At 45.7% G+C, this 27,790-nt stretch overlaps 1 protein-coding gene across 4 annotated transcripts in view; it reads right to left on the reverse strand.

Annotated features, from left to right (window-relative positions):
• Positions 1 to 27,790, reverse strand: part of LCP2 (lymphocyte cytosolic protein 2) — an 888,998-nt gene that overhangs the window by 730,851 nt on the left and 130,357 nt on the right. For all 4 annotated transcript variants that reach the window (XM_030211064.1, XM_030211063.1, XM_030211062.1 and 1 more), the window contains exon 2: positions 8,952 to 9,014. In XM_030211064.1, the coding sequence (XP_030066924.1) occupies positions 8,952 to 9,014 (63 nt within the window). The remainder of the gene's footprint in view (positions 1 to 8,951; positions 9,015 to 27,790) is intronic.

The following is a 27,790-nucleotide window of genomic DNA, read 5'->3' on the forward strand; positions in this document are numbered from 1 at the left end:
TGCCTGTACCTGGATCACTCTTTTGCCTGCTGCCTGCCTGGCTGATAACGTTCACCACCCCGCTTCCAGCTCCGTCTCATAAGTCCTGCAGGCTGCCCGCACCTAGGGGCTCAACCTCTGGGGAACAGCAATCAGCACAGGTGAACTCGGGGTTGTCTGGGCTGCCAAGCAGAACCTGGGCCGAGTACCAGGTCTCAGCAGCGCTCTAACCTGATACAAGACCTCACAGGTCTGACAGTAAGCTGAAGCCATGAGTTCGCCGGACAAACTCGACCTGTCTGAGTTTGGCCCAGGTTCTTCAGCAGCAACAGCCCAGCTAAACCATCTGTCCAGAGTTCTACAGGATGTGTGTTCCCAGATGTCAACCCTTCAATCCCAACGACAGCCTCCTGCTGTGTCGTCCGGATCCAGGTTACCTACTCCGGGTTGCGGCTTCCTGAACTCCCGGTTCGACGGCAACCCCTTCTGCTTGCCAAGGGTTCCTCAACCAATGTCTTATGCTGTTTGAAATGCAACCGGCAGCCTTTATCTACAGTAACTCAAGATAACCTATATCATCTCTCTATTCTCCGGATCCGCCTTGGCTTGGGCCTCTCCTCTCTGGAGCAATGGGACCTTTACTCACTGATCTTGGGAGAATTTCTTCACCGCTTCCGGTTAGTTTTCGATGTGCCGGGGCGGCCCTCCTCTGCAGCCATAGAAACTTCTACGAATTCACAAGGCAATTGTTCTGTTGGTGCCTATCCGTTCGCTTTCGAATCCTAGCTCAAGAGGTAAGATGGAACCAAGAGCCCTTACGGCCATTTTTTGGCAAGGACTGAACTGAACTGGCAGGCTGGGAACTTCCGAATGCTTTGGATGCTCAGATCACCCGCTGCGTCCGTATCGACGTACGGTTTCAAGAAAGGTCACTGGAATGCTCTACCTTAGCGCCATTCCAGAGACCATCTCCTCGGATGCTGCGCCCTTCTTCTCCCAAAGGTGCAGCAAGCTCTACTTCTGGAGTCCCTGAACAGCCAATGGTTATCGGACGGCATCGCTTCTCTGAGAAGGAGAGGGCTTACAGTCAGGACAATCAACTTTGCCTCTACTGTGGGCAGGCTGGCCACTTCCTAAAGACATTGTCCGAATAAACTGGGAAATTCCTAGACCCAGGGTCACTGAAGGGGGTGGCTCTGGGTCGTTTTTCGCCTCTTCCAGATAACCTTGTCTCTGTTCCAATCTCCTTGCATTGGAAAGAGTTTTGTGTTAGCACCAAGGCTTTGATCGATTCAGGAGCAGGAGGATGCCGGTCTCCTGAACCAACTAGGAGCTCCTTCAATTCCTTGCAAACCTACGCTACGTGACCTCCATTCAAGGTTTAACTCTTCCCTACTCCGTCACTCACATTGCTCAGCCTTTGCAGATGCAAGTTGGAATTTTACATAAGGAGGAGATTCAATTTCTGGTGCTTCCCTGGGCCATTCATCCCATTATTTTGGGCCTACCCTGGTTATGACTACACGCACCAAGTATCAGCTGGACTACTGGTGATATCGGCAGTTGGGGTTCTCAATGTTTCGTTACATGTCTCATGCCGGTGGTGCCATCCCCGAGGACTATTGCTGCCTTCCCAGGGGTCTTGTGCCCGTGCGATGCTTCTCTCCCCAAAGAATACCATAATTTCCAAGACGCCTTTAATGCGCAGAAGGCTGACTTCCTTCCTCCACCACCCTTTTGACTGCCCCATTGAGCTACTCCCAGGCAAAAGGCCCCCCTCGTGGCTGGCTCTACCCCTTCTCGGGAGGAATCTAATACCATGCAGGAATATATTCAAGAAAACCTCCATAAGGGCTTCATCAGGACCCTCTTCATCGCCGGCAGGGGCAGGGTTCTTTTTGTTTCCAAGAAAGATGGCTTGTTGCGACCTTGCATTGACTACCGAGGTCTGAACGAAATAACCATCAAAAATCGGTGTCCGCTTCCCCTCATTCCAGAACTTTTTGATTGTCTGCAAGGGGCATCTATCTTCACCAAGTTAGATCTCCGAGGGGCATACAACCTAGTCCGAATTCACCATGGGGACAAATGGAAGACCGCTTTTAATACCCATGAGGGACATTTTGAGTATTTAGTTATGCCGTTTGGCCTTTGCAACGCACCGCGGTGTTTCAGGAATTCATCAATTTTATTTTCAAGATCTTCTGTACCTCCTCGGTCATAGTTACTTGTATGACATCTTGGTTTTCTCTACTTCTGTTAAAGATCATGTCCATCATGTGCGTACGGTCCTTCAGCACCTCTGGAGCCACCGCCTATTCGCCAAGCTGGAGAAGTGCTCGTTTCATCAACGGTCTATCCCATTCTTGGGATATATCATCACCTCGAATGGCCTCCAAATGGACCCCGCTAAACTCCGAGCCATCAGAGATTGGGCTGTGCCCCAGGTTCTCCGGGCCTTGCTAACTACTACCGGCAGTTCATCCATCGATAGTCCATCATTACTGCCCCTCTCACCACGATGACCAGGAAGGGGCAGATGTGAAGAACTTCACCACCCTTAAACGAGCCTTTCTGTCTGCCCCTGTACTTCGAAGTCCTGATGTCAAAAGACCATTCGTTATGGAGGTTGATGCCTCTTCCCTCAGGGCAGGGGCTGTTCTTTCTCAAGCCTCAGAGTCTGGCAAATGTCACCCCTGTTTTTTCGTTTCTAAAAAATGTTCTCCAGCCAAACAAAATTATACCATTGGAGACTAGGAACTGTTGGCCCTTAAATTGGCCTTTCAAGAATGGCGCTACCTCCTGGAAGGAGCCCTGCACCCCATCACGGTAATCACAGATCACAAGAATCTTCTTTACCTTCAGGAAGCCAAAAGGTTGAACCCACAGCAGGCACGCTGGTCATTATTCTTTGCCCGTTTTAACTTCTGCCTGGTGTTCCATCTGGCCGAGAAAAATACGTAAGCTGATGCCCTATCCAGGGCCTTCAACCCTTCTGAAGAGCCCAAAGAGTGTTACCCCATGCTCAATCCTGATTGCATTGCCTCCATGACTTTGGTCTCGTCCAAATCTACGAGAACTTCCGTGCCACCTCAATCCAGGAAGAAGGTCCTCAAATGGGGACACTCCTCCACTTTTGCTGGTCACCCCTGTTTCTGTAAGACTTTTCATTTACTATCTCAGTATTATTGGTGGCCCCGCATGGCTCAAGATATCTTACATTTTGTTTCTACTTGTCCCACTTGTGCCCGGAAACAGTTCCCTCCTGGCAAGCCGTGGGGACTCCTGCAGCCTTTATCAGTTCCGCAACTCCCATGGCAGGAAATATATCAATGGATTTTGGTACTGAGCTCCCTGAATCCCAAGGGCACACAGTCATTTGGGTAGTGGTGGACCGATTTTCCCGGATGGCCCATTTTATCCCGATGAAGGCCCTTCCTTCTGCTGCTACTCTTGCCACGGCCTTTATCCAACACATTTTCTGTTTACATGGTCTCCCTCTGCAGATCATTATTTATTTATTTATTTGTTACATTTGTACCCCACATTTTCCCACCTATTTTCAGGCTCAATGTGGCTTACATAGTACCGTAAAGGCATTCGCCAGTCAGTTTATAACAAATACAAGGTTGTATTGTGGTCAAATGAGGTAGGTGTGTGTCAGGCACCGTGAAGGTCGTATGGACTGAAGATTGTATATTGTCCAGTACGATCATTGGTTGAGCTGTGTTGCTGGACATGGGGATTTACTTTGGATCAGTGAGGAAAGCCTTTTTGAAGAGGTTGGTTTTTAGTGATTTTCTGAAGTTTAGGTGGTTATTGATTGTTTTTACAGCTTTCGGGAGTCCATTCCATAATTGTGTGCTTACGTAGGAGAAGGTGGATGCGTAATCACCTCACCCCTCTCCAGTCGGTTCAAAACTCTGCTGCCCGTCTCGTCTTCCGCCAGGGTCGCTTTACTCATACTACCCCTCTCCTCAAGACCCTTCACTGGCTCCCTATCCATTTTCACATCCTGTTCAAACTTCTTCTACTAACCTATACATGTACTCACTCTGCTGCTCCCCAGTATCTCTCCACACTCGTCCTTCCCTACACCCCTTCCCGTGCACTCCGCTCCATGGATAAATCCTTCTTATCTGTTCCCTTCTCCACTACTGCCAACTCCAGACTTCGCGCCTTCTGTCTTGCTGCACCCTACGCCTGGAATAAACTTCCTGAGCCCTACGTCTTGCCCCATCCTTGGCCACCTTTAAATCTAGACTGAAAGCCCACCTCTTTAACATTGCTTTTGACTCGTAACCACTTGTAACCACTCGCCTCCACCTACCCTCCTCTCTTCCTTCCCGTTCACATTAATTGATTTGATTTGCTTACTTTATTTATTTTTTTTGTCTATTAGATTGTAAGCTCTTTGAGCAGGGACTGTCTTTCTTCTATGTTTGTGCAGCGCTGCGTACGCCTTATAGTGCTATAGAAATGCTAAATAGTAGTAGTAGTAGTAGTATTTAAGACCTTTGCAATTTGGGTAATGTAAGTTTAGGTATGATCGTGATGATCCGATTCTGTTTCTGGTTGCTAGATCTATGAGGTCTGTCATGTATCCTGGGACTACGCCGTAGATCATTTTGTGGACAAAGGTGCATCTTTTGAAGATGATACGTTCCTTTGATTGGGAGCCAGTGCAGATTTTCTTGAAGGGCTCTCAATTCACTTCAAGGTTCTGGAGAGCACTGTGCTCTATCTTTAAGATTACCACTCACTTCTCGTCGGCCTATCGCCCACAGAGCAATGGCCTCATAGAACGAGTCAATCAAACTCTCAAGGCCTTCCTACGGATGTACACTAACAGTCAACAGGATGTCTGGTCCGCATTTCTCCCTTGGACAGAATTTGCCTATAACAACAGTTTCATACTGCCTCTCATACCTTGCCATTTTTTACAGTGAATGGACGCCATCCTCATCTGCTGCTTCCAATCCCTCAGACACAAGCCTCGCCTCTGCTCCACCGGACTCTCACTGACAATCTCCAGCGAGACTCGGCTAAGTACAAGCTCTTCGCGGATCGGAAAAGACGAACTGCGCCAGTTTTCCAACCTGGACAGAAGGTCTGGCTCAGCACCAAATACTTGAGGCTTCACCTACCCTCCTTCAAATTTGCTGCCCGATTCATAGGACCATTTCCAGTACAATCTCGGGTGGGGTCGGTCACTTATCGTTTCCAGTTACCAGCTAACCTCAGGGTTCACAATGCCTTCCATGTAGCCCTGCTTAAACCATTTTTAACTTCTAGATGGCATCCGGAACCCAAGAAGTTCATTGTTCCTGATTCTGAGCTTGATCCTGAATTTGAGGTAGAGAAGATTCTAGACTCCAGGCATCAGAGAGGACAACTATTTTATCTGCTGTCATGGAAACATTTTGGCCTGGAGGACAATTCCTGGGATCCCGCTGCTAACGTCCAAGCTCCTGACCTAATTCGAGATTTCCATGACCGCTACCCACTGAAACCCGGACCTAGGCAGAGGGGGGTCCTTAAGGAGAGGGTATTGTCATGTCCCCTACCTCAATGCAAGCAGCGACCTCGGGCTGCACGGGGTCCCATCAACACGCACACTTGACTGGCACTGCCCTGAGCCATGTGTGTGCAGTTCTTCTCTGGGTTTGTTCAGAGAGCGGTGGTTGCAGGCTCCTTAATTGCTTTGCTTCCATGCACCTGTGTCTGCTCTCTCTCTACCTGGCTTCCAGGCTCCTTGATTGCTTTGCTTCCACCCACCTGTGTCTGCTCTCCCTCTGCCTGGATTCCCTTGCTTCTCTCCTATTGGTCTTCCGGTTCCTCCTTCCCCTGCTCTTGTCCTATGGCTGTGCTCCTTCTCCCTGCTGGTTCCTATTGATGTCAGACGCCAGCACTTTATCAGCTGAGCTCTTCCTGGACTCCATGCTTCGGCTTCTACTTTGGTAGGTGTTACTTGCTCAGTAGTTTGCTTCTTATCTACTTGTCCCTCTTTATTGACTTTGCCTGTGCCTGGATTACTTTCTTGCCTGCTGCCTGCCTATTGACTTTACCTGTGCCTGGATTACTGTCTTGCCTGCTGCCTGCCTATTGACTATACCTGTGCCTGGATTACTCTCTTGCCTGTTGTTTGCCTATTGACATTGCTTGTCCTGGATTACTCTCTTGACCTGCTGCTTGCCTGTTGACATTGCCTGTTCCTGGATTACTCCCCTGCCTTCTGCCTGCCTATTGACTTTGCTTGTACCTGGATCACTCTCTTGCCTGATGCCTGCCTGGCCGATACGTTCACCACCCCGCTTCCAGCTCCGTCTCGTAAGTCCTGCAGGCCGCCCGCACCTAGGGGCTCAACCTCTGGGGAATGGCGGTCAGCGCAGGTGAAGCCCGGGGTTGTCTGGCTGCCAAGCAGAACCTGGTCCAAGTACCGGGCTCTGCAGTGCTCTACTTGGTTCAAGAACTCACAAGTCTGACACTGCCTCTTCACTCATGCTTTCCCTTACTGGAGATGAAGGGTTTGTCCTGTGCTTTTTCACATACCCATAATATTCTTGCTCTGATCTCCTTGGTAAGTCTATTCAATCCATTCACAGCCAGAGAAAAACACCAGAACGGCATTGATTATAGAGGTGTCAGTCCCAAGTGATTACTTGGTGAATCGCATGGAGAGAGGAAGATCCTCAAGTACCACAAAATGCAGTCGAAGACCAAGAAAATGTGTCAGAAAAATAGATTTCCCATCATTTTGGGTGCCCACTGACTTGATCTAAAAGAGCTTCCAAACCCTCTGGATAAGTTACCTATACATGAACTCCAGAAAGAAGCTCCTTTTGGCACTACGGTGAGCATTAGCAGTAAGTTTGAGAGACTGAGATCATACTGCACATACCCTGGCTTAGGAGTGAGGTTCATTCATGTCATGGTATGTGCAAAACTAACCCACTTGGAGAAATTGCCCCCCCCCCCCCAAAAAAAATGTTTCTTACGTTTTTCCTGACTTTAAGCCCTCTTCAGCCTTTAACATGACAAAAGATGTAAGAAACTTCAAAAAGAAAAGAAAATAGAATATTCTAGACATGATTGGAGCCGATATTCAGTAGCACTTAATCGACAATTAGTGCCAGTTAGTGCCATGGTGGTTCAGGGACAGAGTCAGAGAGGAACCAGGACTTATGTGGGCACCTGCAGTATTCTATGCTGATGCCCACATAGCTGATTGGGCAAGCTGGACCCCACAAAAGACAGTCCTATCTTTGGCCAGTTAGCTATGCAGGTCTGGCAATGAATATCAGGTCATACTCGCGTAACTAAGGGATCAGTGGTTAAAAAACACTAATCGCCACCAGCTGAACTCATGTTTAAAAAAATATATACATATTTGACTTACTTTAAATATTTTCCTAATATTAAGAAATGTTAGATACTCTCATGTTACATGAATCACTTGGTTGACCCCTCAGTTTTTACCCATCACTTTGAATGCATAAGATAATAGTATTTTGCATACCTGCATCCTTCTTACTGGAACCTTCGTCCACCTGAGCCCTATGCTTTGGAATGCTACCCCATTGATACTGTGGTCAGAAACTTTGTTGCTAACCTTTAAAGCTCAACTTCAAAAGGCTTATCTGTTTACCATGTCCTTTGGCCCCTGCTATACTTCACCACCTGCTCTTAGTACGTCCCTTTGTTAGTACCTATGCTTCCCTTGCTGCCCCTCTTAATTTATTTTCTGCTCTCTTTATCTTACATAAGTACATAAGTATTGCCACACTGAGACAGACCAAAGGTCCATCAAGCCCAGGTCACAAATACCTGGCAAGATACCTAAAAAAGTTCAATACATTTTATGCTGCTTATCCCAGAAATAAGCAGTGGATTTTCCCCAAGTCAATTTAATAATGTTCTATAGACTTTTCCTTTAGGAAGCCGTCCAGACCTTTTTTAAACACCGCTAAGCTAACCGCCTTTACCACATTCGCTGGCAACGAATTCCAGAATTTAATTACACATTAAGTGAAGAAAAATTTTCTCTGATTCGTATTAAATTTACGACTCTGTAGCTTCATTGCATGCCCCTTTTCCTATCTTTATTGCCGTTCCTTTCTATCTAATTAACTTTTTTGCTTTGTAAAGGTCTCCTCATTAGCGGTATATCAAGATTAAGAATTAAGTTGAAACTTGAAACTAGTGAGTTGAATTGGGCCAAATATAAATCCTTGTTAAAAATGTACTTTTTCACCTTAGCATGTGGGACTTCTGAAGTTTGTCATCCTTCCTTTGCCCTGGACCACAGCCATGTTATTTTTCTGTACATGGTTTTGTGTTATTTGTTGGCATAGCTGGGTTGTCTGGCAGATGAGGTCTCTCTTCTTTCTGCTCCCCCCTTACCTGAGCTTTCTGAATATTTTAATGTATTGTTGTAAACCACTCAGTTATGCTTTTTAGCATGAAGAGCTGTATATAAAGAAATAAGACTAAACTAAACATTTGTAATCAGGATTTATTATTACTGAGCTATTACTTAGCACAAGTTTTATTTAATGCAATTCATATTGTTATGGTTGTTTTTGGTTATTGTGTTTTCTCTCTGTTGTTATGGTTTATTTCCTTAATCACTTCTTTGCATCACTCTGAGAGCATTATTTTCCACAAGTGAGTAAGAAGTTTAATAATAAGATGATTTCCCTTGTGAAAACCTACCCATAGAAATGTGCTGCCAAGTTTCTACATGAAACGTACTGTATTATAGTGACTGAGATACTAACTTGTAAAGCACATTGGGAACTTACTTGGGTGATGGATGCTGTCAGTCTAAGGAAAGCCATTCTTCTAAAACAGTTTTTACCAGAGCATTCTGCCTTGATTTCCAAAGAATCTTTACTGCAGACACTAGCAATATTTAATATAACCTTTGAAAAAAGAATGATTGATTAAGAATAAAAGGATCTCACACTTACCAAGAACCTTTGCCCACTTATATTGTGCTTTCTGACAACTTTTTCACAGTCTTTAAAGTTGATCTGTCAACAAAATACAAAAATGCAGGTTTAATGTAGCTGAGTCAGTGGGAACTTGAACAAATACTGAACAGCTGCACCATTGACATTAGGAGAGAGGGGTAAGAGATGGGGTAAGGGAACGGTATGGATGTTTCGATTCAAATTAGGAGGGTGAAGCTGTCACTCCCTCTCTTTCCATTTACATAAGAGATAAAGCCACTCCCTATTCACATCAGAATGGTATAAAACTTTCCATCACGTTGAGGGTGAAACTATTCCCTATTTACATCAGAGGGCTAAGACTTCTCAGGGACGTAGGACTATTCACATTGGGGGTCATAAGTGGCATAAGTGCTAATATTTATATGCCTATTACATACGTAAACGTGTAGAATAATATTTATTCACATATATATGCCTATTTATGCATAAGAGCTAAAATCCTGCCTCAACACCACTCAGTAAATTTCCACTTACATAGCGTGTATTTGTAAGGGGAGTGTACACGTGGGCGGGGCTTGCATGGATCATGGGCAGTGCTCAAATCACACTATGACACGCAGTACATAGGCGCTAACACATACACTATCGCTGGCACAAGTGCCCAAGTGCATATATACCAGGTTATGCTAGTATTTTGTAATGGAAAGTAGGTGTCTAAAATGTGCCTTCCAGGCTCCTAATTGTAGGTGCCCTCTTATTGATTTTCCCTTATTATGAGATACAACTGCTTCTCACTACATCAAGATACTTGTATTCTTCAATTAACTATACGGTTCTATGCGGATCACTACTACTACTACTTATCATTTCTATAACGCTACTATCAGAAATACAAGAGAACTAGGCCATTCCTAGGATGCAACAAATCCCCCAGGTCAACCTAAAATTATATGTTTTTAGATTTTAAAAAAGTACTCCTAGAACTTCTGAAAAAAAGAAGAGTTTTCAACGTTTTCCTGAATTGCAATAGGTAAAGCATTCCACACCAAAGGTGCCTGGTAAAAAAAAAAAACAAATATGAAACCAATTGCTTATGAAACTTTACATTTCTAACAGTTGGGAAATGTAGTAGCAACTGATTATGAAAAGAATGGGAACTTCTGCTGGTTGACGAATGAAATTCAAGAATTTTAACAGCTGTTTGTGCTCTTTTCAATTCTCTATACTGTGCACAGTTCAGTCTATTAAGTTAGTGCTTCCATTGCTGGCCTATGGCAGCCCCGACAGCCTGCATTTTATTTTCAGCTCTCATCTCAAGGCTTCTATTCCTGATTTGATGGATAGCTTGGAGCCAGCTTCAGTTAAGGCCTTTCTGTGAATTTGTTTTTCCTGTTCCAGCACCTGTCAGGAATTCACATGTTCACACTAGAAGTTTCCAGAGAAGGCAAAAGCCTGTGAACAGGGAGAAAAACCCAGCTCTCCTTGTAGGTTCTCCTAAAAATCCAAAATGGTTACATTTTATAGCCTAATCCACAGATAATGTATTCAATACATGGATAACAAAATACAAAGATCAGGGTTTAGACAGAATGCAGATGGCCAATGCCAGGACAATAACAAATGAGGCTTTCTTAACCATAAACAAGTCACTTTGGAGCCTGAGAAAAGAAAAGAAAACATTCCTCAACAGCCAGCTTATCTTTAGCTATTCATCTAGCCTCTTCAGTCTACATAAATTGGGCCTTCCTGAGGAAAGAGTGAAGGCTGAGAGAACAAGTTAGTGTCATATAACATAGCAACATTTTTTTTGCTATTTTTCAGAAAAGAAATTAACCCTAAGTTAACCAGTCAAACTCCCATTGGTTGGCACTAATAGGCACTTGCTAAAGGAACAAGGATTCAAGGATCAAGAGACAAGTAACAGACCTGAAGCCCGGTTGTTGGCTTGTTTTAGTGGGAAGGTATGGGGAACCTTCCACCCCTCTGAAGTCCAGGGAAGAAGGAGAGAGGAATTCATTTAGGCAGTGCTCCGCTCATTTTCCCTTGCCTCACCCTTTGCCTGGAACAGTCTTCCTGAATCCCTACGCCAAGCCCCCTCCCTACCCATCTTCAAATCCTTGCTTAAAGCTCACCTCTTCAATGCTGCTTTCGGAACCTAACCTTTCGAACACATAGGTTGCCCCAATCTGTCTGACCTATCTGATTAACTGTACATTTGTCTTTTTAGATTGTAAGCTCTTCGAGCAGGGACTGTCCTTCCATATTAAATTGTACAGCGCTGCGTAACCCTAGTAGCGCTTTAGAAATGTTAAGTAGTAGTAGTGCCGTAGCGAGGGCTAATGACACCCGGGGTGGGTCGCCGCTGCAGTAACCTGTTCCGGGGCAGAGGGAGCAGGGAACCAGGGGAGCTAGCACCCCCCGATCGCGTGCACCCGGGGCGCACCGCCCCTCCCGCCCCCCCCTTCCTACGCCACTGCATTTAGGGTATCTGTGGCAGGGTACCAGGCAGCCTGCAACATCTAACGTAGCAGATAGGAGAAAAGAACTATTTACCATCTGATATCATCACTGCAGAGCCACAGTGCCTATCACCTAGCCACCAAGGAGCCAACTCATTAAATCTTGATCACAGTTAACATCTGCTAGTGTACTAGGAAGTGAACTTTGCAAGCCAAGCTAAGCCCTCACCACACCAGTGAGTGGGTTTGTGTAATAAGAAGAACAAGGAGATGCTGTAATGTATATGTTTTTGGAGGAGAGGAGAAAGCTATTGTAAATAGCCATCTGTGTTGAAATGTTGGAAACTGTACCCTCTTCAGCTGAAGGACAGTACAGGTTTTGGTTTTCAGCAAAAATAACTGGTGTGATCTCCATCATTGTGTGACGTATGAAAGTCTAATACAGAGCTTGCTCAGCCTGTTCGGTATATTCTAGTCCTAGCCTGGTCCCAAAAAATAAATAATAGTGTGCTCCTCTCTTGTCCACCTATTCTGGGCTGCCTAGACTGCCTCAAAGTGGGGATGAGTTACATTACTTTAAGATTTTAAAGACTAATATACACAGTTTAAATTGGACATAAGTGTTTGCAACGGTGGCCAATCCAGGTCAGAAGACCCTGGCAAGAACACAAGAGTAAAACAGATTTTATGCTGCGTATCCATGAAATTGAAATTTAGGTTTTCATGCTCACTTTTATGCAGATGAAATTCAACTGGTGATTGAGAGTGATGTATGGGATGCATAAGTACATAAGTATTGCCATACTGAGACAGACTAAAGGTCCATCAAGCCCAGCATCCTGTTCCCAACAGAGGCCAATCCAGGTCACAAATACCTGGCAAGATTCCAAAAAAAGTACAAAACATTTTATGATGCTTATCCCACAAATATTTTCCCCAAGTCCAATTTAATAATGTTCTATGGACTTTTCCTTTAGGAAGCCGTCCAAACCTTTTTAAAACTCTGCTAAGCTAACCGCCTTTACTACTTTTTCTGGCAACAAATTCCAGAGTTGAGTGAAGAAAACATTTTTCTGATTCATATTAAATTTACTGTTTTGTAGCTTCATCGCATGCTCCCTAGTCCTAGTATTTTGGAAAGCATAAACAGACGCTTCACGTCTACCCGTTCCACTCCACTCATTATTTTATAGACCTCTATCATATCTCCCCTCAGCCATCTTTTCTCCAAGCTGAAGAGCCCAGCCTGCTTTAGCCTTTCCTCATAGGGAAGTTGTACATTCCCTTTATCATTTTCGTCGCCTTCTCTGCACCTTTCCACTATATATTTTTTGAGATATGGCAACCAGAATTGAACACAATATTCGAGGTAACGGTCGCACCATGGAGCGATACAAGGCATTATAACAGCCTCATTTTGTTTACCATTCCTTTACTAATAATAACTAACATTCTATTTGCTTTCTTAGCCGCCAGGCAGCATACTGAGCAGAAGGTTTCAATGTATCATCACCGATGACGCCTAGATCCCTTTCTTGGTCTGTGACTCCTAACGTGGAACCTTGCCATGATGTAGCTATAATTCGGGTTCCTCTTTCCCACATGCATCACTTTGCACTGCTCACATTAAACGTCATCTGCCATTTAGATGCCGTCTCCTAGTCTCATAAGGTCTTCTTGTAACTTTTCACAATCCTCCCGCGATTTAACTACTTTGAATAACTTTGTGTTGTCAGCAAATTTAATTACCTCACTAGTTACCCCCATCTCTAGGTCATTTATAACTATGTTAAAAAGCGGCGGTCCCAGCACAGACCCCTAGGGAACCCCACTAACTACCATTCTCCATTGAGAATACTGACCATTTAACCCTACTCTCTGTTTTCTATCTTTTAACCAGTTTTTAATCCACAATAGGACACTACCTCCTATCCCATGACTCTCCAATTTCCTCTGGAGTCTTTCATGAGGTACTTTGTCAAACACCTTCTGAAAATCCATATACACAATATCAACCAGCTCACCTTTATCCACATGTTAGTTCACCCCTTCAAAGAAATGTAATAGATTGGTGAGGCAAGATTTCCCTTCACTAAATCCATGTTGGCATTGTCTCATTAATCTATGCTTTTGAATATGCTCTGTAATTTTGTTCTTTATAATAGTCTCTACCATTTTGCCCGGCACCGACATCAGACTCACCGGTCTATAAGTTCCCAGATCTCCTCTGGAACCTTTTTTAAAAATCGGTGTTACATTGGCCACCCTCCAATCTTCCGGTACCACGCTCGATTTTACTAACAATAGTTCCACAAGTTCATTTTTCAGTTCTATCAGTACTCTGGGATGAATACCATCCAGTCCAGATTTGCTACTCTTCAATTTGTCAAATTGCCCCATTAGATCTATATATTTTATTTTTATTACATTTATACCCCGCGCTTTCCCTCTCATAGCAGGTTCAATGCGACTTACATATTATATACAGGTAATAGATTTCATTCAGTTTCTCTGACTCGTCAGCTTTGAATACCATTTCTGGCACCGGTATCTCTCCCAAATCCTCCTCAGTGAAGACCGAATTCATTTAATCTCTCTGCTACAGCTTTGTCTTCCCCGATTGCCCCTTTTACCCCTCAGTCATCTTGTGACTCTGGACAAGTCACTTAACCCTCCATTGTCCCAGGTACAAATAAGTACCTGTATATAATGTAAACCGCTTTGAATGTAGTTGGAAAAACCACAGAAAGGCGGTATATTAAGTCCCATTCCCTTTACCCTTTCATCTAGTGGTCCAACCAATTCTTTTGCTGGCTTCCTGCTTTTAATATACCTAAAAAAAAAATTTACTATGTGTTTTTGCTTCCAACGCAATCTTTTTTTCAAAGTCCCTCTTTGCCTTCCTTATCAGCACTTTGTATTTGACTTGACATTCCTTTATGCTGTTTCTTATTACTTTCAGTTGGTTCCTTCTTCCATTTTCTGAAGGATTTTCTTCTACCTCTAATAGCTTCCTTCACCTCACTTTTTAACCATGCTGGCTGTTGTTTGGTCTTCCGTCCTCCATTTTTAATACGCAGAATATATTTGGCCTGGGCTTCCATGATGGTATTTTTGAACACCATCCATGCCTGATGTAAATTTTTGACCCTCGAAGTCGCTCCTCTAAGTTTTTTGTTTCACCGTTCTTCTCATGTTATCATGGTCTTCTTTTTTTATAGTTAAACGCTAATGTAATATCAAATTTGATCAAATTATGATCACTGTTATCAAGCGGCCCCAGCACCATTACCTCCCGCACCAGATCATGCACTCCACTAAGGACTAGGTTTAGAATTTTTCCTTCTCTCGTCAGCTCCTGTACCAGCTGCTCCATAAAGCAGTCCCTGATTTCGTCAAGGAATTTTACCTACCTAGCATGGCTCAATATTACATTTACCCAGTCAATATCAGGGTAATTGAAATCACCCGTTATTATTGTGTTGCCCAGTTTGTTTGCTTCCCTAATTTCGTTTAACATTTCTACATCTGTCTATCACTATCCTTTTCCCCTTTACACATGGAATTTCAATCCATAGGGATTCCAAGATATGTTTTGTTTCCTGCAGAATTTTCAATCTATTTGATTCAAGGCTCTCGTTAATATACAATGCTACCCCTCCACCAATTCGATCCACCCTATCACTATGATATAATTTGTACCCCATTATGACAGTGTTCCATTTGTTATCCTCCTTTCACCAGGTCTCAGAGATGCCTATTATATCTAATTTTTCATTTAGTGCAATATATTCTAACTCTCCCATCTTATTTCTTAGGCTCCTGGCATTCACATATAGGCATTTCAAACTATGTTTGTTGTTCTTATTTACATCATGCTCATTACTTGAAGTATTAATTTGCAATCTTTTGTTTGATTTTTATTTTTATTTAAGGACACCTGATCTACTACAGTTTCTTTTGCAACCTCACTATCGGGATATCCCATCTTCCCTATTTTGATGATATCTTTCAAAGATACCTTATCCTGAACCATGCGCTTTTGAGCCACTGTCAGCCTTTATCCTGCTCTCTCATTAAGCACACCTGGCTTACTTTCAAAGCCAGGTGCAGCTACACAAATATCTTTGGAAGATAAGTTGACTCAGGTGAATCAATGGTTAGTGGATCATAAATTACATTTAAATCCTAGTAAATGTGAAGCCTTCTGGAGTTCTAGAACAACTGCACCTCTTCCTTTTGTGCCTAAAATAAATAGCCATTCGATTTCTGTTAAACCCTCAATTATGTCTTTAGGGGTAATTCTAGACCTACATTTGACTTTTCCATTTACATTTCAAACATTGTTCAGAAATCTTTTTATTGAGGAAGACTAGTTCATAGAAGGCTGCAAATATTCATTCTTTGGGGATGTCCAAGAACCTCTGCCCAGGCGGGAAGGGTTAGGACATTTGTTGTAGTTGGTGACTAAATCATTAGGCATATAGATAGCTGGGTGGCTGCCCCTGGTGACTTGCCTGCCTCACGCGTCACCTAGATTAGATCTTAGATAGTGGTGGGTAGAGACGACTGTCTGGGTACATATGGGTAGGAAAATGTGGGAGAGAGGTTCTGGAAGTCAAATTTAGGCTCTTAGGTAGAAAGCTGAAGTCCAGATCCTCCAGGGCATAGGCGCACCGTATAAGAGGCTTGGGGAGGCTAAGCCTCCCCAGCCCAATCGTGGACTTCCTTTGGCTGCAATGCTAGGTGGGGCGCAGGGGGAGCAGTCGCTCCCCCAAAGATCTTTAAAAGAGATGGCGCCTAAGCGCCAAAACGTTGACACGGCGGTCTCTGCCTCCTCCCCCCTCCCGTGCGAGTCTTGCACCCCCTTGCTCTCACCTATCCGCGTTCTCCCTCCGACGCCGCGCCGTGGATTCACAGAGCCAGCCTTAATCTGCCTGCTTCGAAGCCTCTCCGTCAGACGCGTCCCACCTCTGCGTAAGACAGGAAGTTGCATTAAAGGAGGCGGGACACGTCTGAAGGAGAGGCTCCGACGCAGGCAGATTAAGGCTGGCTCTGTGAATCGCCAGCATCGAGGGAGAACGACGCTATAAAAATGAGCGGATTGGTGAGGGACGACAGAGACAGGACCCAGGGGGGGGAGAAAGCGATGGCTGGCTGGCTGGCTTGGGGGGGGGGGCAGGGGAGAGGAGAGTCGCTGGTGGGCAGGGGGGAGAGTCCTGCAGAGTGGGCACCGGCCAGCAGTACAGGTCTGGGATGTGGCAGATGGGAGCCAGTTGTCAGAAATGCAGGGCCACAAGCATGGAGTGGCTTGTGTGGCCTTCTCTCCCAACATGAAATACATTGTGTCTGTGGGGTATCAGCACGATATGACAGTCAATGTGTGGGACTGGAAGGTACAATCATTCAGGTTTTTGTTTTTTTTTTTATAATAATGCCCACAATATAATGTTATGATTGTGGTTTTGCATTAGTTGCTGGAGAACCTCTAAGCTCTGGTGTTATATGTTAAACCTAGTGGACTTACCACCCAGAAATGCCAAAAGATCGGCCCGCAAATTCCTCAATCTGAACTTCCCCAGCTGCAAAGGAATGAAATACAAACAGGCTTATGCTACTACCTTTGCGTACAAAAGCACACAGTCTTGGAACGCACTGCCCATGGCCCTGAAAGCCACGACCAATCTAACCAGCTTTTGCAAAGCTTTGAAGACATCTCTTCAACAAAGCCTACAAAAGTCACCCTCAATGAAACAAAACATTCCTTAAACCACCCAAGTACACCAAAAAACACCTCTCACACGGCCTCACCTAACACCTCTCCATCTAAACCCTCTCTCACCTCCGCTTTTGATCGACTGTTTTTTAAATCATGTAACGACGTTATCATATCTATACTCTGTAAGCCACATTGAGCCTGCAAAAAGGTGGGAAAATGTGGGGTACAAATACAATAAATAATAAATAAATAAATAAATAAATATGTAAATATCTGGAAATATTGGGTTGGTAAGTGCCATTGTATGTAGGATGTTGTTCTCTCTGGGTAGTTTTGTGTATGAATTTTCCTTTTGAACAAAGAGTCCCATTATAGCATCTCTTTTCAGTGGAGTGAGGGTTATGGACTTGCCAGTCCCAGCAGGTACATAAAGAATTTGTAAACATTCAAATAAAGGTGTTCTGATGGGCAGGAGGAGGCAGATGCCTCAAGATCCAGATTCTGATCTCACTCTGCAGCTCCTCAGTACCTCTCCACTCTCATCTCTCCCTACATTCCTCCCCGGAAACTCCATTCACTGGGTAAATCTCTCTTATCTGCACCCTTCTCCACCGCTAACTCCAGACTCCGTTCCTTTTATCTTGCTGCACCATATGCCTGGAATAGACTTCCTGAGCCGGTACGTCAAGCTCCATCTCTGGCCGTCTTCAAATCTAAGCTAAAAGCCCACCTTTTTGATGCTGCCTTTAACTCCTAACCCTTATTCACTTGTTCAGAACCCTTATTTTATCATCCTCACCTTAATATTCCCTTATCTCTTGTTTGTCCTGTTTGTCTGTCCTAATTAGGTTGTAAGCTCTGTCGAGCAGGGACTGTCTCTTCATGTTCAAGTGTACAGACCTGCGTACGTCTAGTAGCGCTATAGAAATGATTAGTAGTAGTAGTAGGAGGAGGGCTGCTGGACATGGGTGGATGGAGGGGAGAGCAGGGTTGCTGGACATGGGTGGATGGAGGGGAGGGCAGGGGAGAGGAAGGTTGCTGGACATGGGTGGATGGAGGGGAGGGCAGGGGGAGGGGAAGGTTGCTGGGTGAATGGAGGGGAGGGCAGGGGAGAGAAGGGTTGCTGGACATGGGTGGGTGGATGGAGAGGAGGGTTGCTGGACATGGATGGAGGGGGAGGGAGGAGTGAGGAAGCAGATGAGATGAGGGAAAAGGAAGAGAGTAGAAGCTGGATCCACTGGACAGTCAAGAAGAAATGAAGGACAAGATCCAAGATGGCGATTTGAAAGGACGCGAAGATCGCTGCTCCTGATTTCCTGGACGGCCCTGCGTCAGTTCTCCTATTAAACAACATGGGGAAGCGAAAGGGGAAAGCAAAAGCTCTTACCTCCCCGAGCCAAGCTATGGGCCCTGCTGCTCGACAGACCGTCTTGGAATCGTTCGAAGTGACGATCCTCGGAGAGAAGCAACCCGTTTCTACAGGGTCCGCTGTTGCTGAAGCGGACCATAGCATTGAGGAGGCTTCGCTTAGTCCTCTCTGAAAACAGCCCCCCCCCCCCGCGACCCGGAGCAGGTTTTGGTATGGCGGAGATACAGGAGGCTGGTGCGATTAGTTGTATACCGCCCCTGCCAACTGTTTTGGGAGGCCCCGTTGTATCCTCGACGCCAACCCAAACCAACAACGGAGGAAGTGTTTCCCTCATCTTTGGATGGCGTCGTCTGCTCCTGAAGAAAACACGAGGATTTGCAAGACCAGCTGTGGGTAACGCTCGAAGCGCTCTGGACTCAGTTCAAGGTATACCCACAATTCTTTACAACCTTATTTCTTCCTCTTTTAAAGGGGAAATAACTGATTTGAAAGAAAAACATAAAGATTTGGCTGAAAAAGTCCAAGGGAACACTGAAAGGTAATGACTTGGGAACAGAGATTTCTAAGTCTCAGAATGTAGTAGCCACTTTAATCAGGAGAGAGAATTCAAGCTCGTAAAATATTTATTTGGAAAATCAGAGTCGCAGGAACAACTTGAGGTTTATAAATTTCCCCAAATCTCCTTTGATTTCCCCTTTGGATATGCTGAGGAAGTATTTTACGGATGTATTGGGATTACCAGCAGCAAGTTTTCCACCTGTTGCTAGGGAAGGTATAAAGATGGACAACCTCAAGCTGCCCCGGACCTGGATTTGACCCATTTCCTAGAAAGCTCCTTGGAGATAGGGACTGAAAGGACAACTTTATTATTTACCTTTGCACTAGAGATGGACAGAAATAATATATTTCGGACTATTTCGCCATATTAATACAGAATTTATGGTTCAAAAGTTCAGATTTTTCCAGACTTGGCGAGAGATACCCAGAAGAAAGAAGAGAATTCTTGTCATATAAAACAAGAACTCTCAAACTTGGTGCTAGTTTTCTTTGAAATTTCCATGTAGATGTTTGGTATCTCTCAATGAAAACAATTATATATTTTATTGAACCCTAAAGTTATTACAATTTATTGAGACACAAGAATGTGTGGAAAAGCCTTTAACTGTCTCCCAGTGAGGAAAATGCTATTATGTAGGCTTGCGGGATTTTGTTTAATCTCTGAATTTCATTTGTATTAATTTTCCTTTACTTTTTTTCCTAGTGCTTGGATCATAGATTTGATTGTGGACAAAATAAATGGAGAAAGAAATTTCCTTTATTATTGTTAAAATTAATATATTTCTTGTACATTTCCATTACATTTATGCGGATATGTAAATGTTAAAAGATATAAATAAAGTTAAAAAAAAAAAAAGAAATGAAGGACAAGAAATGAAGAAGAAAGGCGGAAAGTAAAGAAATAAATGGAAAGGAAGCCTGGAAACGGAGTGAAGAGGACAGATAGCTCAGCAGAATCGGATACTGGGCCAGCATGATCAGAAAAACAAAGTCACCAGACAACAAAGGTAGAAAAATCATTTTATTTTCAATTATAGTGTTTGGAATATGGTCCACTTTGAGATCAGGTACTCAACATTAAAAGTTATATTTATTTACTTATTTATGGCATTTTATCCCACATTAAACATGAATTAGGGTGTTTTGTGGCTCTACATGAGAATTGTGATATTTTGATCCCTTGTTTCATTTTGTTGACGGTATGCATTTTCCGTATGAGTGGTATATTGGTGTATTAGGTTCTGCCCGCAGTGTAATATTTATGGTACAGTAAGGTTCTGAGTAGTGTTTTTGTCACAAAGTTGTGCATAGTGTTTGCAGTTGAGCGATTGTGGTTAGTATATGCTTGAGCAACCACTTTATTCTTGACATATGATACATATGTAATATCTAAATTAATAAAAGGTATTAATTGTGACTTTTATTTTTATTTTATTTTTCTGTGTGTTATCAGACAAGTATGGATTTAATGCTCCATCCCTGTCCCACCCTAAACCCCGGCCCACTTTAGCCCCCCCCCAAACAGTTGGGCCACCGACCGCCTATGCTCCAGGGTAGCATTTTCAGAGATGCTCCCCTTTTCACATGCAGGACATAAGTACATAAGTATTGCCATACTGGGAAGGACCAAGGGTCCATCAAGCCCAGCATCCTCTTTCCAACAGTGGCCAATCCAGGTCACAAATACCTGGCAAGATCCCAAAAAGTAACAAAACATTCTATACTGCTTTATCCCAGAAATTAGTGGATTTTCGCCAAGTCCATTTAATAATGGTCTATGGTCTTTTTGTTTTGGAAGCTGTCCAAACCTTTTTTTAAACTCCGCTAAGCTAACCACCTTTTACCACATACTCTTGCAACGAATTCCAGAGTTTAATTACACATTGAATGAAGAAACATTTTTCTCCGATTCGTTTAAATTTACTACATTGTAGCTTTATCGCATGCCCCCTAGTCCTAGTATTTTTGGAAAGCGGTAAACAGACCACTTCACATCTACCTGTTCACTCCACTCATTATATTATAGACCTCTATCATATCTCCCCTCAGCCGCCTTTTCTCCAAGCTGAGGAGCCCTAGCCGCTTTAGGCTTTCCTCATAGGGAAGTTGTCCCATCCCCCTTATCATTTTCGTCGCCTGTCTCTGCACCTTTTCTAATTCCACTATATATTTTTTGAGATACGGCGACCAGAATTGAACACAATATTTGAGGTGCGGTCGCACCATGGTGCGATACAAAGGCATTATAACATCCTCATTTTTGTTTTCCATTTCTTTCCTAATAATACCTAACATTCTATTTGCTTTCTTAGCCGCAGCAGCACACTGAGCAGAAGGATTCAACGTATCATCAACGACGACACCTAGATCCCTTTCTTGGTCTGTGACTCCTAACGTGGAACCTTGCATGATGTAGCTATAATTCAGGTTTCTCTTTCCCACATGCATCCAGTGTCACGTTTTCAAAGCAGGAACTAGGTTTGTGAGCCCTTGGGCCACTGCCGAGGAGCGGCAGTGGCAGGCAAAACCACCCCACACAGGGATAAGACAGAACTCTGACAGGGACAGCTAGACTTCACCTGCACCTGACCGCCGTTCCTCAGGAGTTGAGCCCCTGGGTGCAGGTGGCCGCAGGACTTACTGGACAGGGCCGGAACTGGATACCCACTAGGCAGGAAGTGGGACAGGCCAAAAGGGTCAGGAACTGAAAGATGCAGAGCAGCCACTAAAACAGGGTACAAATACTAACAGACAAGAGACAGACTGAAAGCTGCAGAGCAGCCACTAAAACCGGGAACAAATACTGACAGACAAGACTGAAAGCTGCCAGGCAGCCACTAAACAAGAAACACAGACAACCAAGAACTAGACAGAGAAATACAAACGAAACAAGACTGGGAACAAGCAAAACGGTACAAGATAAACTAAAGACTATACTAGAAACAGGCAAGAATCTCAGACAATAAACTGGACTAGGCAGAGGTGCACAGCGCACACCAGCATACCAGGGACCTTAGGCGATGCAAAGGCAAACACAGAAGTTTCTAGGTGATTAATAAAGCCCATCAGCACCTGAGGCTCAGCTGCAGCAATCTCAAGGCAGCTACGGGTGCTGTTCAGGCACAAACAAGAAAGACAAGTCTGGCAGCATGGAAGATCTGGACCAGACTAAGCTGAAGCCTGGAACGGGTAGGGACAGCAAGACAGTCTATGGCAGCCACCTGTTCTGGCCACCAGAGGGCGAGGGGAACACAAACCAAGACACAGGCAGATGGCATACTGAAGCACAGAGAGGCTTAACACACACAGGTGCAGTATAGTGGAGTAATCAGAGCCATGCTGGAAGCAGCCAGCCCACAGAGACAGAGCTAACTTAGAAAGACCAGACAGAAAGCCAGCTTAGAAGCGGACTGCCAGAAATAAGGTAAGCCTGAGAGGGGTCACGACCACAGACGTGACACTTTGCACTTGCTCACATTAAACATCATCTGCCATTTAGACGCCCAGTCTCGTAAGGTCCTCTTGTAATTTTTCACAATCCTCCCGTGATTTAACGACTTTGAATAACTTTGTGTCATCAGCAAATTTAATTACCTCACTAGTTACTCCCATCTCTAGGTCATTTATAAATATGTTAAAAAGAAGTGGTCCCAGCATAGACTCCTGGGGAACCCCATTAACTACCCTTCTCCATTGAGAATACTGACCATTTAACCCTACTCTCTATTTTCTATCTTTTAACTAGTTTTTAATCCACAATAGAGCACCACCTCCTATCCCATGACTCTCCAATTTCCTCTGGAGTCTTTCATGAGGTACTTTGTCAAACGCCTTCTGAAAATCCAGATACACAATATCAACCAGCTCACCTTTATCCACATATTTGTTCACCCCTTCAAAGAAACGTAGCAGATTGGTGAGGCAAGATTTCCCTTCACTAAATCCATGTTGACTTTCAGGGGCATTTTCGAAAGACAAGGGCGCCCAAAAAGCGACACAAAAGGCACATGGGCGTCTCTGTGAAAGAAGGTCGCCCAAATCCAATAATCAAAACCGGGCCGTAAGGGCGTCCTCAGTGCGAGGACGCCCATCTATGGTTGTCCCCACAGGGGGCATGTTAGGGGCATGTTATGGGCGGCGCTACGAGATGGGCGCCCCCAGCGTATAACAGCTTCCGAAATGGTTTCGCATGGGTCCGAACATGGGCGTCCTTAGTTAGACCTGAAATAAAAGCGACCAGAGTAAGGGGGAAGTCGTCTTTAGACCCATTAGCGATTTTGTGCAGTTGGAGAGCGTTGTTGGGAGAGAAAGCTGAGAGTTTGTTGAGTACCTTTTACCTTTGTCTGTGTGCCGTAGTCGGAACGTTTTCACCCTCATCTGCCTCATTTGTATTTTAACTTTTTAGCTTTCCCTTCTAGCCTCCAAACCCAGACACCACTACTCCTTCCTCTATCTCCCCCATCCCCTCTCCCTATCCCTCTCCATTCACTGTCCCCAAGGTCATAATTCATTCCCTTACCTATTTGTAGTCTCTGTCTTTGTCCTGTGTACTGCTGCAGCGTGTTTGTGAAGACTGTCGTTTGCTGCTTGGAGAGTGAGTGGCTAGAGGGTGTGGCAGGAGAGTTTGTAGTGGGTGTTTGTCGGTGGCGGGAGAGTGAGTGGCAGCTTCTGTTTGTTGCTGCTGTGTTTCACCAAGTAGGTAGGGAGAGGTGAGCACTGGTGGCACTGCATTGCACCTGTAGTGTGGGGAAATGGAGGCACTAAATGCACTGGTGGCTTACATGTTGGAGGAAGAGGGGAGGCACCGCAGGAGGTACTCAAGCCCCAGGGGTTTCAGGCCCCATAGCAGTTTCCTAGACCTCACTGACCTGCAGTGTCTCACTAGGTACCGCTTTGATAGGGCTGCCATTCAGCACCTTTGTGACAAGCTCAAACCCCTCCTGCAACCCAGGACCCATAGGAACAACCCCATCTCTGTGCACCTAAAGATCACTGCTTCTCTATTTTTTCTGGCCACTGGGAGTTTCCAGTCTGTCCTACCTATGAACACGGGCCTCACCCAGGCTTCCATTTCTAATCTGCATCGCCCAGTTCTTGATGCCTTCCTTGCCCACACCTCTGAGTACATCACCTTCCCCACCCCTACCCCCCACAGGCCCTGCAGAACAACATAGCTGACTTCTTTGCCGTAGCTCGCTTCCCTTCGGTCATAGGCGCCATTGACTGCACATATGTCACACTCAGACCACCCCAGGCACGAGAGGCCACTTATAGGAACAGGAAAGCATTCCACTCACTCAGTATGCAAGTTGTGTGTGACGCCCAGGGGGAGATTCTAGACATGTGTGCCCAATACCCAGGTTCCACCCATGACGCCTATATATTGCAGCACTCAGGAATCTTCCGCAGGTTTGAGTGAGGGGAGCTCACCGGCGGATGGCTCCTAGGTAAGTGCAGCATGGATCTGCCCAAACTATACCTCCTCCACCGGGCAACCCTCCACAACCCACTATCCCCCCCCCCCCCCCCCCTCCCATCACCACCTCCACAAGGTACCTGCTCCAAACAATACACACTCATCTTTCTCATCCTGCTTCTCCCCAAAGGTGACAGAGGCTACCCACAGCGGAGTTGGCTCATGACCCACATAGTGCACCCACAAACAGGGTCAGAGGAGAACTACACCAGTAGATATCGGACCACCCGTGCCATCATCGAGCGCCCTTCGGACAACATTAAGAACAGGTTCCGATGTCTGGACCGTTCTGGAGAGGAGCTCCTGTACAGCCCCCAAAAGGTGGCAAAGATATTCCTGGCCTGCTGCATGCTACATAATTTGGCTATGCGCAGAGGACAGGGCCCTCCCAGAGAGCCACAGCCACCACAGCAGCAGGCCCCAAGATGAACAGGATGAGGAGCCCCCTCACCTCCCGCCCACAGAGCAGAGCAGAGTGCACACCAGCTGGGGGTCAGAGCCAGGCAAAGACTGATTGAGACAAGTTTTGTGTGAGAGTAAGTTGATATTTATTTCTATCATGTGTATTTACACACCAACACCAGCACCACCCCCCTCCCACCACCATCACCCGCTCTGTGCATATTCCCCTCCCTCCAACCCTCACCCCCCACCCCCCGAGCATGTCTCATCACTTTCCCCGCCCCCCTCCCCTGGCCCCGTTCCCATCCTCTCCCACCCCTCCCACCGTGTTCCTTTGCAGCTGGTGCTGCAGGGGAACTCTGTTGAGAGTCCTCTGATGAGCTCCCACTCTCCTCCTCTGTGTCCACAAGGCAGCTTGCTGCCTCGGTTGCCCTGGGCCGGCCACCTTGCTCTCTGTGGCTTGCCCTGCAACCTGGGCACAGGACCCAGAAGGGGAGCTGGTGTGGTGGCTGCTGGACCAGTGGCTGGGGAAGCTGAGGATCTCAAGCTCCACTTCTTAGCAGGTGGTTGCTGTGCAGTGGTGGAAGTTGACGCCAGTTGTTGTTGCTGCATCAGGGCTGTATTAGGTGCTCTCAGGTCATGGCGTAGGCCCTCGATGCTGTGCTCCAGCCATTGGAGCTGCTGTATCACTTCATGTTGGGCCTGTACCACTTCCCGTTGGGCCCGGAGCGCTTCCCATTGCAGCTCCAATTTCTGGCGCCAGTAGTCTTCCATCTGCACATTCTGGCCCAGCAATTGTGTGGCAATGCGCAGTAGCTGCCTCCTCTGGCTTGATGGCCTCTGCTGAGGAGGTGCCCCCCCTTCTGCATCTTCAGCTTCTTCTTCAGTGCCACCATCAGCAAAGGTTGCGAGTGGTGGAGGGAGAGCCTCTGCTGCGGGTGGTGGAGGGAGAGCCTCTGCTGCGGGTGGTGGAGGGAGAGCCTCTACTGCGGATGGTGGAGGGAGAGCTGGCGCTGCTGCTGCTGCTGGGTCCTGTGGTTCCACCCCATGGTCCTGTGTGGTTTCTTGTGCAGGCCCACTGGTTTGCTGCTCTGTGTGCTGGGGCTGGTGGCCACTAGGGCAAGCTTCTTCCTCCGACTGGCTGTCATCACCTGCATAGCAAAAGGGGAGGAAGTGTGTTGGTCAAAATAACCCACTTTTGTTTTTCAGCATTCATATACATTGCCCCACAGGCAAAGACCCAGCAAAGAGACGGTGAGGAATGGGATTGTCAGGCAAGCCATAGATGTCATTGTACATGGTACAGAGCTGGAGACAAGGAGCACAGTGTACTACAGAGACTGATGTGCAAGAGAGCCACACAGGCAGGTGGGTAGACATAGAACTGTGGAAGGAGTTCAGAGGACACAGTGGCTACAGGACAGAGGTGTGGGAAGGAGATATGCAGAGTTTGGTGATGGGGAAGGCCCCCAAAGCTGTGAAACAGTGCTAACCTACACACACATTTTATTTATTTTATTTATATTTTAAATATATTATTTACATATATTACATTGCTGCAAACCCTCCCCCTTCCACTCTCCCCCTTTCCCCTGCTACTCCCTTTGTCATGGTCTGTAATGAATAGTGATTTGCATTGCATGTGGTGTTCTCCCCCTTTCCCTACTGAGGACCACCAAACTGTCCCCCACTTCTGTAAAACAGAGTGTAGTACAGCATAACAGATACCCCAGCTTCCTAATGGTGAACCTACCTGAGCCCTCAGGCTGTGCTGATGTGTCAAGGGACCCAATGCCATGGATCCCCTCCTGGGGCAAGAGCCCATGAATGATGCGCTCGATGGGGGTCAAGTTAGTGGTGTCATCTGCTGGGGGGGTTGGCACCAGCCTTCCTCCTGACATCACGTCTCAGCCGGCGCCACTTTCATTTGCAGTCTTCCACATCCCTACCACAGTGGAAGACCGCGTTGAGCCAGTCCCTTGCTGCCTCCCATTCTCGCTGCTTCATTGTAGCAGCTAACCTCTGGCCCGTGGGATCAAAGAGATGCATGTGCCTCCTCTGTATTTCTTGAACCAGCAGTTCAACGTCTGCGTCAATGAAATTACCCTTGCGGGTGGGTGGTTGCTTTGGTGCCATTGTACCAATGCGATGCAAAGAATCGAAAATACAAAGAAGGACGGTTAAATAAGCTCTCAGGGAGAATGAGATGGGCATCTCTGAGATGGGCGTCCTAATTTTGATTATCGACAAAATCCATAAACGTCCCCAGCTGCTTCGGCGATCTGGGCGTCCTCATTTCGATTATAGGTAGGGAACTATGGGCGTCCCCAGCTGCTCTGTGTTTTATATGTCCTCATTTCAATTAAGGGGGATAATGATAAACGTCCGCAGCTGCTCTTCCCAGTGGCGTAGCCAGAAATCATAATTTGGGTGGGCCCAGAGCTAATATGGGTGGGCACCATGAGGTTGATATTCAGCAATCCGCTCCCCCTTCAATGTTTTTTTCCCTGGTTGAGGACGGATTGTAATTTCTTATCAGGACATTCCTCCCTGCAGGAGTGAAAGAAACTAAAACAAGGGTCTGTCTAACAGCAATCTAATCCTCCTGTCCTCTCCTGCTATGGAGAAACTTCACTTGAAGACGGGTTCACTGACATCTCTTAATGTATTGCATTTTCAAGCTTTTTTTTTTCAGCCCTGAGCAGAGAGGAAACGTTTCAGCATTTTGAAAGTTGGGATTCCACCCCCATCCCCGTGCTGCAATTAATTTTGTAAATTGTTAGTATTTTTCCCCTCTAGATTTACAGCTATTCCATCTCTTGTGATTTTTGTTCTTTATCCAGTGGAGTAACTGAAGAGCGTCTTTAAGGC

The sequence above is a fragment of the Microcaecilia unicolor genome, chromosome 8, assembly GCF_901765095.1.
Source record: "Microcaecilia unicolor chromosome 8, aMicUni1.1, whole genome shotgun sequence".
In the NCBI taxonomy this organism is placed as follows: domain Eukaryota; kingdom Metazoa; phylum Chordata; class Amphibia; order Gymnophiona; family Siphonopidae; genus Microcaecilia; species Microcaecilia unicolor.